At 33.4% G+C, this 14,098-nt stretch overlaps 1 protein-coding gene across 7 annotated transcripts in view; it reads right to left on the bottom strand.

The window, feature by feature from the left end:
- LOC121441113 (lysine-specific demethylase 6A-like) overlaps positions 1 to 14,098 on the bottom strand; it is a 136,517-nt gene that overhangs the window by 15,320 nt on the left and 107,099 nt on the right. For all 7 annotated transcript variants that reach the window (XM_041642248.1, XM_041642245.1, XM_041642246.1 and 4 more), the window contains 9 exons: positions 12,786 to 12,915; positions 10,076 to 10,181; positions 9,266 to 9,471; positions 8,182 to 8,246; positions 8,032 to 8,106; positions 7,495 to 7,643; positions 3,463 to 3,577; positions 2,081 to 2,268; positions 1,188 to 1,329 (listed from right to left, as the gene is read on the bottom strand). In XM_041642248.1, coding sequence (XP_041498182.1) covers positions 1,188 to 1,329; positions 2,081 to 2,268; positions 3,463 to 3,577; positions 7,495 to 7,643; positions 8,032 to 8,106; positions 8,182 to 8,246; positions 9,266 to 9,471; positions 10,076 to 10,181; positions 12,786 to 12,915 — 1,176 coding nt within the window. The remainder of the gene's footprint in view (positions 1 to 1,187; positions 1,330 to 2,080; positions 2,269 to 3,462; positions 3,578 to 7,494; positions 7,644 to 8,031; positions 8,107 to 8,181; positions 8,247 to 9,265; positions 9,472 to 10,075; positions 10,182 to 12,785; positions 12,916 to 14,098) is intronic.

Genomic DNA, 14,098 nt, shown 5'->3' with positions numbered 1-14,098 from the left:
ATTTGCTATTGTAAACAAACTAGCTGTTCTGAGGCATAACAGGTTAAATACAACTCCCAGTAATGATCATATGGTGAATATGGTGCCTAGTGTTCAATATATAAAAGCATTATAAGAACATGCTATATACTTTGATTTCATCCCTATTTCTCTTCATATATATTTTACCTGGTCTTAGAATGAGGTAAAATAGTACAAATAATAAAAGATTGCTGTAAGAAAGTTCACAGACATGTTACCTTGCCTACACATAAAATTTGGATTTAGGTTTGAAAGGACTCAATTAAATCCATCATTTTCCATCTATCTTTTGTGTATGAATATTTATGTATATATCTGTGTAGATGCTGATGCACATGCATGTTCATGTCAGGTGTCTTTCTCAAAAGGTTCTTCACCTGTACTTTGGGACAGGGTCCCTCAATGAATATGGAGTTCATCAATTCAGCTCAGCTGGCTGACCAAAGAACTTCAGGGTTCTGGCAGTCTCTGCCAGCAAGTGCTGAGACACCAGCTGCCATACACAGGCTTTTGAGTTGGCTTCTAAGGATTTGAACGCAGAACTTCATGGTTACACAATGGGAAATTTACTGACTTAACCATCACCCCAGCCCTCACTTCTCATATTTTTTTGACCAGAATTCCCTAACTTTTGATAGTGGAATGTACACTATTTAAAAAGAAAAACAAAACAAAAACTGTTCAAAAATATTACTTCTAAGTAGAACCTGACAATGATTTACTAGTATTCAAAGTAAGTCACTAAGAATTTATATGGACATTCAAAGTGCAAACAGCTAAAATATGGGGAACAATTATAAGATAATTAAATGAAAACTCTGGAAAACTGACATTTCAGTCAACTCCCTATATTAACTTTTCTATAACAATTATTCTGTGATATTCTTCCTTCAGTGACTAAAAGCATTTAATATTGAGAAAAGCAGGGAAGCATCAGAAAGTGAATCTTCTGCTGTAGAACAATTTATAACTTTATTCCTTTTTAAACCATAGCAGGCTATTTGGAAGGGAACTGTATTTGTAAACAAGCATATTCTCATATTTTGCTAGACTTCTGGATCATCTTGTTTTAATGTGGACATAATTCTAAGAGGGAAAAAGTATTTGACAGTTAACACCCCCCTGTCCCGCAAGAGTTCAGTACAGCAATTTTAGAAAGCACTCACTTAATCATTTCAAAAAGCTTTGGATCTGAAACCTTGATATTTCGTGCCATATTCCAGGAAAGATGAACCATGGGTACTATTGACTTCACACTTTGCAATTTGTTCCATTCGTACCGTTCCACTGCCAACTTATACTGGCAGGCTGGGGGGAAAATTAAAAAACAAAAACTAAACTATCAAAAGATGTGAAGATAACCATTATCACCTCATGAAAATCTCAAAGCACTACAAAAAAACATTAATTTCTCCCTCCCCCCCTCGAGACAAGGGTTTCTCTGTAAACTCTGGCTGTCCTGAAACTCACTCCACAGACCAAGCTGGGATTAAAGGCTTGTGCCACCACTGCCCGGCTTACAAAAATAATTTTTATGTTTTGTGATAATTTTTTATCCATTATCTCATTTGATTCTTAGCATTTCCTTATTGATTTTATTTTCATCCCTAGATGAAGAAATCAAGGACCGGAAAAATCAAGTAACTTGCCCAAACTCACATAAGCCAAGTCCTAGTCTAAATCCAGGTCTTTCTGGCTCCAAAGGCCACATTCTTAATCTCTAAAGATAGGCATAATTCAAATTGTATTTCATAAGCCAACACAGGAGAAAAAAGAAAAATCTAAAAGAATGTATTTTTACTTAGTTTTTTTCTCCCTTAAGAGGCCCCTTTATAAAGCAAAATCAATGACTCTAAAAATTATTACAAGTATATCTTCCATGTATAACTATATAGGCCTTTCATTTGTTAAGGATTTATGGTTTTAGATTCGATAGTTAACTATCATTTAACTTTTATAATAAAAATTTATAATAAAAATGAGACAGTTCCTTCTAAATACATTAATTAGTCTTTTTTAAAAGGTCAAATCTTTTTTCAAGCATATTCTTTTAAAATACCTGTAAGTGGACCAACATTCCAAGCAATGTTGTTGCACCAGCCAATAGCTTGAACCCAATGAACAGTGCCTGCATTTATCCAGACCAGATCTCCCGGTCGCTGAATAAACCTATACACTGTAACATTTGCTTCATAAAGATCTTCAAGGTTGGGCCACCAAGAACCCATTAAGAAATTTAAATTATTTCTGAAATAAGAAAAACAGAGCAAATGGATCAAGGGCTCTAATAAATTCTTTATAAAAGAATGTCAAAAGTTTCTTAATACTAATTAATTTCAATAAAACTTAACTGATAGAGTAATAAAAACTGCTGTATGCACGAAAAGAGTAAAATTAATTATAGTAAAGTACAGGAAGACTTATCTAAAGATAGCATTACTTGTTGAATTTATTTCTTCAAGATTCAAGTGAAAATCTGTAGCTACTTTGAAGTAGCACATATTTTTAACTTCTAATATCATTTTACTAAGTCCACACCTTTAGTCGCTGAACCCTTCTCTTTTTCTTGAAACAAAACCTGAAGCAGTTAATTAAGTTTTATAAAAAGCCTTTTTAAAAAAAGATGCCAGTTTTAAAAAGAATTTATATCATGAAATGGTAAAAAGTAATATGTTCAAGCTTGAGTTATTCCCAATAAGCATGTTCACTTACAGAGTTTCCTTCACTTTCTGAAAATATTTATGAAATTTTTTTCTACACCCACACACTAGGACAATGGGGATGTTCTATTGGGATCTCACCAAGGCCAGCTGGCCTAGGTCTGAAAAAGCATGGGATAAATCCGGACTAGCTGAACATAGCGGACAATGAGGAATACTGAGAATTCAAGAACAATTGCAGTGGGTTTTTGATCCTACTGCACGTACTGGCTTTGTGGGAGCCTAGGCAGTTTGAATGCTCACCTTACGAGACCTGGATAGAGGTGGGCAGTCCTTGGGCTTCCCACAGGTCAGGGAACCCTGATTGCTCTTCGAGCAGATGAGGAAGGGGGACTTGATCGGGGGAGGGGGAGGGAAATGGGAAGCGGTTGTGGGGACGAGGCAGAAATCCTTAATAAATAAATAAATTAAAAAAAAAAAGAACGTATGCCTTATAAATAAGAACTTGAATGTATCATTTTAAAAATGAAACTAATAACTCAAAATTTCTAACCTCTAAATACATGCCTACTACTATATTTCACAGAGTGGTTTCATGATACCTTTAAAAGTTTTCTCATAACGTAATAGGTTTGGAATCAATTTAATACACATTTTTCCACTAAATGGTAACTAAAAGCTGAGTGTATATCTGCATTAGGCTATCGAGTTTGGTAAGTTGTCCTTTACAATACTGTTTTATAATAATCATGTTTAAATAAAATTCAGTTTGAAAACCTACTTTTCACAGAAGTCATTCAAAACACCCCAGTAACCTTCAGGAACAACAAACCATTCACAGTCACCTGGGCCAATATTTATATTAACTGAACAGAAGTTATTATTTTCTTGATGACCTAAAAGGCAAAAAGAAAAATAAATCAACATACTATTAATTCTATAGAAAATGTGTCTTTATTTAACATTTTAAAGGTTTCATGTCTATAGATAATGTTAAAGATTCAGTTCTTTATAGTGATAAGTCTGGCTTTATGACTGAGTTAGGTCAACTACTCCTAAGTTATCCAGTAAGGGCTAACATGGAAGGCAAAGTAGAATTTAGGCTTTGATAAGTTGCCTGGCTCAGTTATAACATTAACCAAAGCAAGCTGTAAAACATTTTTAGTTCACCTTCCTTAGAAATAAGAATAAATATTAATAATTTCTATACAATTGTTATTTTGAAGATAAATGAAATAATGATTAGAATGGTGTCTAATAAACAATATACATTAGTTGTAGATGCCATTACTTTTTTCTTTTTCATTGTGAACAAAGCCTGGCTTTAAAAACATAGCTACTTAGGCCAGATATATGCCTCAGTGCTTAAGAGTCCATTGTGCTCTTGCAGAAAATAGCAAAATAGAGAAGATCCTCCCTCTTTCTCCATACATGAAGATCAACTTTATCAGAACACACGGAGATAATCATAGGTTGACTGTCAGGAAATAAATACCAAAAGAAAGGTAACTTAAAGTTAGTAGACATTTGTAGTATAATACTTTGTATCTTGCCTTCCCTGCATTGATGGTTAACTGATGAATTTAAAACACAAAATTTGTATTTTTGGTGTAGTACCTAGGTCCTTTGGAGGAAAACAAACTTTGTTCCCAAAGAATTACTATTTTGTTTTATTTTCACTTAACTAAGGAGTCACCAAGGAACTGAGGCAAGGACTTCTTGCTTCACGTCATCTCAGGGCAAGCAATGTAATGGTACTTAGTAGTTACTTTAAGTATGTATTTGGAAATGTACCACAGTATGGATTCTAAATAAAAATGAGCTCTAGTTACAGTCAGAGCTACTAAATAAACCTTAATTGTCTATACAAAATTCTTTAAGAGTAAAGCCTAAACACAACCCTGTAGTTTAAAATATACAGTCTGATTGTAAAGCTAAAACAACTATCACTTGTACTTATGTAACTCCAGAACAACTTTAATACAAGACACACAAAAAATGTTATTTCTTATAGTGTACTGATTAAACTATACACATTTCTTGTAAGACCATGCAATCTAATACAGAAAACCTTTTTACAATGTGAGTTGGAAGCGGTAGCAATTGCAGAGTATACACTAGATTTCAAATACATGGTATAAAAAAATGTGAAACATCTTTGTAATTTTGTATTGATTATATGTTTATATTTTGGGTGTTAAAGGGAAAAATTAACTTCATTTACTCTTTGTACTTTAATATATCAAAATGACTTTTTAAGTTATATATAATTTGCATTATATTTCTATTGGACACCACTACCTTCAAGGAATTCTTCAGGTAATTCCTTTGAGAGAATAGAAGAAAAGTTGTTACCAATGACCTCAGACAGGGGATTACTACATAATATAAAGAACCAAAAATATTAAATTCTTCTTCCTAATCATCAAATAAATGGGCTAATGGAACTAGTATTTTAAAAGAAGCAAATAAATACTTGAAAAACTGTTTGGCATCCTTAGACATCAGGAAAACGCAAAATTAAAACTGCTTTGAAATTGCTGTCTCTCAACCCAGACAAAATGAGTATGAAGAAATCAAGAGACAAAAAGTGCTGGTAAGGATATAGGAAAAGCGGAACCCTTATACACTTCTGATGGCAATGTAAACCAGTGTGGCTACTATGGAAATCAGTATAGAGATTCCTCAAAAACGACAAGCACAACTTCTGGACCTTCACGCTGTAATGTTCACACTGACTGCTGCACTATTTATACATGGAACCAGCCTAGATAAAAGAAATTAAAGAAATCCCACTACACCTACAGAACATGAATTTTACTCAGCTGTAAAAATGAAATTACCACACTCACAGGAAAATAGATGGAATTAGAGATTATTATGCTATATGACATGAGCAGGTTTAAGAAAGACATGTATCACATTTTCTTTTATGTATGGAATCTATTTTTAAATTAATATTAAAATGATTTAAAAAAGATAACAAAATGTTTTTTCTTTTTTTTTCTTTTAAAAGATTTATTTATTTATTTTGTTCACAGTGTTCTGTCTGCATGTGTGCCTGCAAGCCAGAAGAGGGCACCAGATTTCATTACAGATGATTGTGAGCCACTATGTGGTTGCTGGGAGTTGAACTCAGGACCTCTGGAAGAACAATCAGTGCTCTTAACCTCTGAGCCATCTCTCCAGACCCAACAAAATGTTTTCTGATGCAGGTACTTAGCATTCCTCAGAGCCTTCTGATTGCCCCCAGCAAATAAAACTCTACAAATGGGGCATGGGAGTCCAGGGCCATTGCTCAGCATATAAGAATGTTTGTTATTAATCAATCAGGACAATCAGAGTTCAATCCTCTAGATCCACATGGTAAAAGGACAGAAACTGACTCTGGGCAAGTTATTTCTGACTTTCACATGTATGCCATGGCACATATATGCAGGCTTGTGCAACCATATGTAGACATACACAATAAATGTAATAAAATATTAAAAAATATTCAGAACTGTATAGGCACAAGCAACCAAATATTCTCCATACTTATTCTTTCCTAAGATTTATAACGAAAAATTCTTTTCAATTAGGGCATATTATTTGCAGAAAATAATTCAAACTGGATGGTTTTTAAAACAGAATCAATCTGATAATAAAGACAGAAGAAAATAAGTGAGTTCAAATAGCTTGCCCAATGTTTATATTGCTGTCTAATGATGGAACAGAAAGTAGAATATGATTCTCTTGCAATTGATGCCAGAATTTTTTGTCCTTTATCAAACTATGAAATGACACGAGAATAAACTGCAATAAATGGTTTTAATACGTAAGATTCCCCTGGAAAACAATTTGTATTGTTTGTTGGTTTAATAATATTCATTCTTAGATCTTACATCTCCAAAGATGGAATACATAGTCTACAAATGAGACTTGTCTGGACAGTCAGAGATAGCAACCAATGATCTCTATTAGTCAAAAGCAACATGGTTCTACTTTGAAATAATTCTTAAGCTATGATTCATTAAGGTGACAAAGAAAATAAGCAGTTTGGATTTTAAGCTAGGTTTACTTCAAGTAAAAGACTGAAAATACATGACAGAGATATGCAACCTATAGGTACTTTATTTCTTATCAGTAACTGTACTAATTCATTGATGCTAGGATTATAGTGATTGCTAAATATTTCAAAATATTACTCGGCAGTTTCATGTCAATCCATGGGCCCCGAAGAATAAAATACATTAGTGGTAGATTGAAACATGAAAGCTGAAAATTAAACCACTTGACATGAATAAAACAATTCAAAGAAAGAATATGACTTGCAAAAGTACACAGTGTAACTGGTGGCAAAGTCCACATGATGAATCCAGTAATTATTCCATATTAAATGCTTTTGAAACTACCATTTGCAACCTAACCAGAGGATTGTAATCACAGTTTCTTTTTAAAACTACACAGAAAGGAAAATGTATTTTTCAAGTGAGGCTGTTGTCACATACATAACATGTACTAGGCCATGATATAAAGTAAGACATTCTATTATGACTGTGATTTTAAAAACTGTTACAAAACACTGTACACATGCCATTCTTAGAAGTATGCAGAAACAACAGTTGTTGGACTACAGGGTGCCCTAATGAACTTTTAAGAACAAAGTATTAGTAGCAGACTTGAAAGATATCAAAGGGAAAAAAATCTTGACCTAAGTCCTATTAAAAGCATCAAATCTTATAAGAATAATCCTTTTTAGTTCTATTCATTTTAAACAGAAAGATTCTGATTCTCTTCATATGCATCATGTTTTATGATATATTAAGTTTACCTGGCGTTCTGCTTCCTGGAACTTTCATATATAGTTGAACTGTGTTCATGCCCAGTATAGTATGACCAACATGGCTTAGAAGATTTCCTGCTGATACGACACGCACAAAAGCAGGAAGTTTAGTCAGCTCATGTAACTGCAGTTTCCACCTATAAAGAAAAAAAAAAAAGAGTAATGCCTTGCTTTTATGTTCCAATGAGAAAAAAAAATCTATAAACATTTTGCTTTCAAATAAGAAATAATGGAATATCTAAATTAACCTACCAATGAAAAATAGCATTAAAATTATAGACCTAGAACATAATGAAAAACTACCTACCATAAAGTTAGGGTATCAGTGGGAAAAGAAGGATATAACAGTCTTAAATAAAAAAAAAATAATAATTTAACTGTAAAGTCTAGTAAAATTATTTAGTTTATTTTATATCGATTTATAAAAAAATGATAAGGAATAAAACAGAAGAAATTGTAAACAATTCTGGACCAGAGCAAGGACACGTCTTTGCATCAGTTCACAGAACTATCACAAGGACTTACTTTTTGTCATCAGACAGGTCAATGTTGGTCCCAAACTTAATGGTTTTAAAGGGTCCTTTTCTCCTTTTCCCAGAACTTAAAAAGAAAGAAGCAAAATTACAAGTGCATCTTTTAAACAGAAATATTAAGTAGAAATGAAAAATGACTTACTTATCTGATGATGTAGATTCATTATCAGAATGGTCTTTATGGTGACTTCTTTTCTCATTTTCTTCCTAAAAATTAGTAAAAGGCATTTTAGCTTAGTATTCCACATATCTGGTGACTCTTTCCCCTTCCCCATGCTACTAAATGACAGATTCTCACAGTAGCTCTATTTGCAAGGAGAGAAAACTGATATAATTCACTGTAACTCAATACAATTTGCAGGACAGGTTTTAGTTTATAGAAAGGGACAGTGGAAGTGGCTAGTGTATGTCAACTTGACATAAGGTAGAGTTATCATCTAAAAGGAGGGAACCTCAACTGAGAAAATGTTTCTGTAAGATTCCTTAAAGCTGTGGGGCATTTTCTCAATTAGTGGCCGATGGGGTAGGGCCTAGCTCATTGCGAGTTGTGCCATCCTAAACTGGTGGTCATGGGTTGTATAAGAAAGCAGGCTGAGCAAGCCAGGGAGAAGCAAGTCAGTAAGCAGCACTACTTCATGGCCTCTGCACCAGCTCTTGCCTCGAGGTTCCTGCCTGACTTCCTTTGATGATATAGTAAGTCAAATAAACCCTTTCCTCCCCAAGTTGTGTCGGTCATGGTGTTTCAATTCAGCAACAGAAAATCTACTTAAGACAGTAACCCAAATATATAATTTCATGTAAAAAGGTTGTCTGGACTAAAAATGTGAACTCAGAAACATTTTAAATATTTTTAAAGAGATAAGCAAATCTAGTAAACTAAATTAAATTTCCTGTGCAAAAGATATGAACAAACAACTCAGCACAAGGCAGTATTAGAGTAATATTTCAAACTCACTTCTGTGGATGTTTTATCTCCAGTTTGTGTGAGGACTCATAAAGCTCTCATTATGATACATGATTTTAGTAATGTTGAAACATCTTACTAGGCAGTAATTCCCTCTCTGAACAATACTTACTGAATCAACTCACAGGTTTAAGTAAACTGGGTAGCACTTATTATTATGTTTTATGTAACATAATATAATCTGATGACATCTACTTTCAAAACTTCAAAATGAAATAATTTTAAAATATCTAAAAATAATCTCCAGGAAGCAAACACTTACTCTCAATGATTCTTGGAATGAGGATGCTTGGTACTGAGCATATTTAGCAATTGTAGTATGAGATCTATTACTTTCACAATGCCAGATTTTCTTGGTTCCAGTAGGGTCCCAGTTTTCATCAGCTGGTTGTAACAACTGTGTTCTCACTTCTACCATATGTTCATTGTTAGCTTCCACCAAAGTTTTAGTAGAGAAAAGTCCCAGGTCTTTATTACAAGTAAGCCATAAATAAATAAAAGAAGTCAACGAAAGCAAAGCAAAAATGCATCCAACAAGTTCTCCCGCCCCTCACCGTTTTTTTTTTTTTTAAAGAGAAAGCATTTTATAGTAATATATCCAAGTTCCCCTAAAAACTGACTAGGTCATCTATACACTCTGAAGACCAAGGTATTCCCAATATTCATGGTGTTCCAACAAAGAAAGAGTCAAGAGTCCAATGGTCAAACTTTTCATGTACTTAATCTGTGTGGGCACTAGCAAATACCAATGGGGCTATAGTACATTATTTGAAGAGTATACTAAATTTCACTTACATTTTATATTCAAAATTTTCCTGGTAGTAAACATAACCCACTATTATAAAACTTGATAAAAGTAAAAGCTAAATTTAAAAAAAAAATTGCCAGCAACTAACATCATCACCATTATGCACTCAAATCATGAACCTCAAGTAAAATTAATCATGATCCTCCATCCATATTAGAATAAAAATGTGTATGTGAATGGTAGTGGGTGGTAACGACACTCTCTACTGGTGTTTTAAAAGATTAAAAGACAGCATGCATAGAAAACATTTTTCCTTAAGCGTACCTAATTTAAGAGCTCCAGCAAGGCCACGTATTACTGTAACAGGGTTGTTTGGATTTGTACAAAATTGATGTAATGGAGGAAAGAAAGCATCACGTTTATTTTCCAACTGTAAAATTAAAATATGTGGTTATATCTCAGGAAAATAGAGCTTTTAACTTAAATATTATGTCTCAGATTCACTGCTTATCAATCTATTCTATTTCATGCATTTATATTTCTTTTCTATTTTCTAGTACTTTTGCATTTGGTTTTAATAATGACTAGATAGTAAGTAACCACATATATTTTTGTGTACTACATGTTGAACAAATTATGCAGCAGAAATTACATTTAAATTTCAAAACCAAAGTGCTTTAAGTACAATTGGACCTTAAAAAGGAAGAAAAACAACGAGCAAGAGTAGGGAGATTGGTTCAGCCTCCATTAAGGCCTTCAGTCCAGCATCCCTGAGAGCAAGAAATCACAAAGTATAAGTTGGGTTGTAGGTTCATGATAGTGTTTTTGACATCCATGGGGCTCTGGGTTTTATCTTCAATACTGCCCCTATTGAAAAACCAAAAAGTAAAAGAGTTAAAAGATCCTATACAGAAGCTGAGAGTGGTGGCAGTCATCTTCAATCCCAGTACCCAGGAGTCAGAAATAGGCATATCTCTAAGTTCGAGATCAGTTAAAGTGATAGAGTCCCTTTGACCAAAAATAAAATTGTTTTTGCTTGGAGATATGGCTCAGTCATGAGCACTTATTGCCCTTGCAGAAAAAGGACCTGACCTTGATTCCCAGACCTATGGCTCACCTGTAACTCCAGCTCCTGGGGACACCTACACTTACATGTAATCACCTACACTCACTTAATCTTCCACTCACATAATTAAAAATAAGAAAAAAGAATCTCAAAAAGAGTCTGTATGATTCCATACATTCTTATGTAACATTACTCATGAACTTAGGTAAATAATTTATCAGGCAAGATTGGAAGCTTGCTAAAGGATAGAATATGAAGCTCAATGGTAGACTACTTAAAAAGCCTAGGATTCATCCCTAGGAGGAGGAAACCAGGCAACAAATGAAACAAATTACTGAGAAAAGAGACAGAGTTTGGTGGTATAATAGTTGCATTAGTATGTCAACATACTAACACTAGCACCACTACCCAAGTTAATTGACTGATCGATTATCCTGTCATGTGGATTAATCTTGAGGTCATAATAAATGAAATAAATTAGTCATAGAAAAAATAGTGGTTCCATTATATAAAGTAGTGAAATACATGAAAACAGAATTGTGACAGCCAGGACTTAAGGAAAAGAGGATGTTCCATGGTTAGACACTGGCCAGAAAATAAATTCTCAAGAAAGGTTATACAACAACATGAGTGTGTTTAACACTACTTAACTATATACGCAGTTAGGGAAGAGATGGTGAATTTTGTCATGCTTTAAAAACTCAGAAAGAAATCAAAATTTCTCGAACAAATTCAAAATTCATTTTCACAGATGTATGGCCATTTAAACTATATCACTATAACTTTGTGTATTTAATTTTTTTCTTTCACATGGGAAGGTAGTAGGAAGATATTAATATAGTAGCAGCAGGACTTATTTGTGAAAAACACAATTGAGAATTGCTTTTATAGCTGGGCAGTGGTGGCTCATGCCTTTAATTTTAGAACTCAGGAGGCAGAGGCAGGCACATCTCTGTGAGTTCTAGGCCAGCCTGGTCTACAGAGCTAGTTCCGGGGCAGCCAGGGCTGTTAAAGTGAAAACCTGTCTCAAAAAAACAAACAAAAATACTAAAAAACAAAAACAAACAAAGAGAGCAAGAGAAAAAAAATCTATGAAAAAACTGATAGTTTTAAATATGATAAATAGCTTACAAAGATTTTTGGTGACACATATCTACCTATTATTATATTTTTTAAATCCAGGCATGCTGGTTTTAAAAATCAATTCTTATTTCATGTATATGAGTGTTTTGCCTGTGTATATAGATACCACGTAAATGACTGGTACCATGGAGGTCAGAAGAGGGTATCAGGTCTCCTGCGAGTAATGGGTGGTTGAAACATCATGTAGGTATAGGTGACGGAACCTGGGCCTTCTGGAAGAGTAACAAGTGCTCTTAACTGCTGAGCCATCTCTCCAGCTCCAAAGACCACATTCTTAAAATGTCTTAGTTTTTTTTTTTTTTGCTTTGTTTAATTTGAAGGTATTTCTTTTAGCATATGTATGAAACAGAATGAATCCTAAGGTCCAACAATTAGTAGATTTAAAACACAGTTTACAAAAAAAAAAATAAGATAAATAATTCCAAGTAGCTTTGGTTTAATACTGTTCAAAATTAAGGCAGATTAAGCATTTTTCCCTTATTCTAGTCCAGCCTATAGTCAGAGAGGAACAATAGGTATATAGTAGTAATGCTATAAAAGTTCTTGACGAGAATATGCAAAGCTCTGGGTTTAGTTTCCAGCACAGAAAAAAAAAAGCAAGAAACTAAATTTTCTAATATAATCATAGTTAATAGCTGAGCAGGCATTTGCAAAATAGCATAAAATCTTTTTCAATACATCTTTTATGTTGTTGTTTAATATTCACACTGCTGCCAATAACTGTAATATTTGCTAAAGAGTATCCATGGTGACCTAAAAGATTTTTATAAGAGACAACTAAAAGTAAACATTGGTTTGGCTGAAATTTAGTCAATTCAGACTCACATAAATACTAGGAGTAGGTGGATTCAACTTGTCCTTTGGCAAGGGAGGGTATGGTGAAGATGGTGGTCTTGGAGGTGGACATTTATCCAACAAAATGCTACTGTTAGACAGGCCATTTTTACCTAGATTCCTTTAAAAATAACAAAAAGGAGAAAAAATCAGCTTTACATTTACATAGAAGGCAAAAAAAATTCTGAACTAACTTCTAATTAAATGAATAGGCATTTTTATAAATCCATGAATTTTGGATCCAGTGGGAACAAGAAAAATTATTTCTGCAAATACTTATTTTGATTCCTATATCTTACATTGAAGTAAAATAAACACACATATGGAGCATAGAAAACATTCCTTATTTTGTTTGTGATTTCTTTATCTAAATACAAAAATAAGTTGTAATTTCCTTTCTATCATCAGAATCTTTCCCATTCAAGGTTAATATAGCGCAACCAAGAAAGAGTCCCAATAGGTCATATTAATTAGTTTCTTACTGTGCTTTAAAAATTATCTGCCTGTTAAAACCAAGTCTGAAACAGACAGAAATTTCTCTAAAACAGATGCATACAGTCATCTATATAAGAGACTATAAACATTTCCTACTTAACTACACTCATAATCTTAGTAGATACTTAAGATACCGGGTATTCACGTCATCTTCTGAACACTGCTTTAGAACACCTTAAACCAGAAATAATGAAACTTCATCTTAATAATCCAAAGTGGACAGAAAAGTAGAAAGCAAAGTTATGAAATAAGATGGCGACAGAGAGGATTCAAAAAACACATCATTTTAAATAGTTTTCTCCCATTTTGGAACAACCATACTTAGTAAAGAAATTATGGTAAAGTGTTCTGTGAGCAAACCAAATATTCTTCAAATCTTCTCTAAAAAGCTCCTAAACCATAGATCCCAGGTCTCCTAATGCCATGCCTGTGTGACTTCCTGGAAGCCTTATGCCAGTACAGGCTACTATCAATCTAACACCCCCTTACTTGTAAACAAAATTTCTTTTCTTTAAGCTTCAGAAGATTGATCTCCAACATAAAGAAGTGACTTCCTATATCATCATTTACAAATTCATGCCGAGATTGATTGAAATAACCCAGTGTTTTGGTGTATCTAGCTACTTATAACACAAAATATCTATAATGAGGCAAAATTGTTTTTATAAATTAAGTTTAACATAAAACTATTAGAATATACTCAAGTGAATGTCCTAATGTCCCCATCAGCAACAAAAAATGAGATAAAAGAGCATCATCCTTAACACACTAAAAAAATACAATCAACTAGGTACTCCATAGCATAAAAT

This window comes from Microtus oregoni, unplaced genomic scaffold (assembly GCF_018167655.1).
Source record: "Microtus oregoni isolate MIOR12 unplaced genomic scaffold, Mior012 000073F_ref0000255, whole genome shotgun sequence".
Classification (NCBI taxonomy): Eukaryota; Metazoa; Chordata; class Mammalia; order Rodentia; family Cricetidae; genus Microtus; species Microtus oregoni.
Note: the sequence above shows the minus strand (reverse complement) of the source record. Positions and strands in the feature narration are given on the sequence as shown.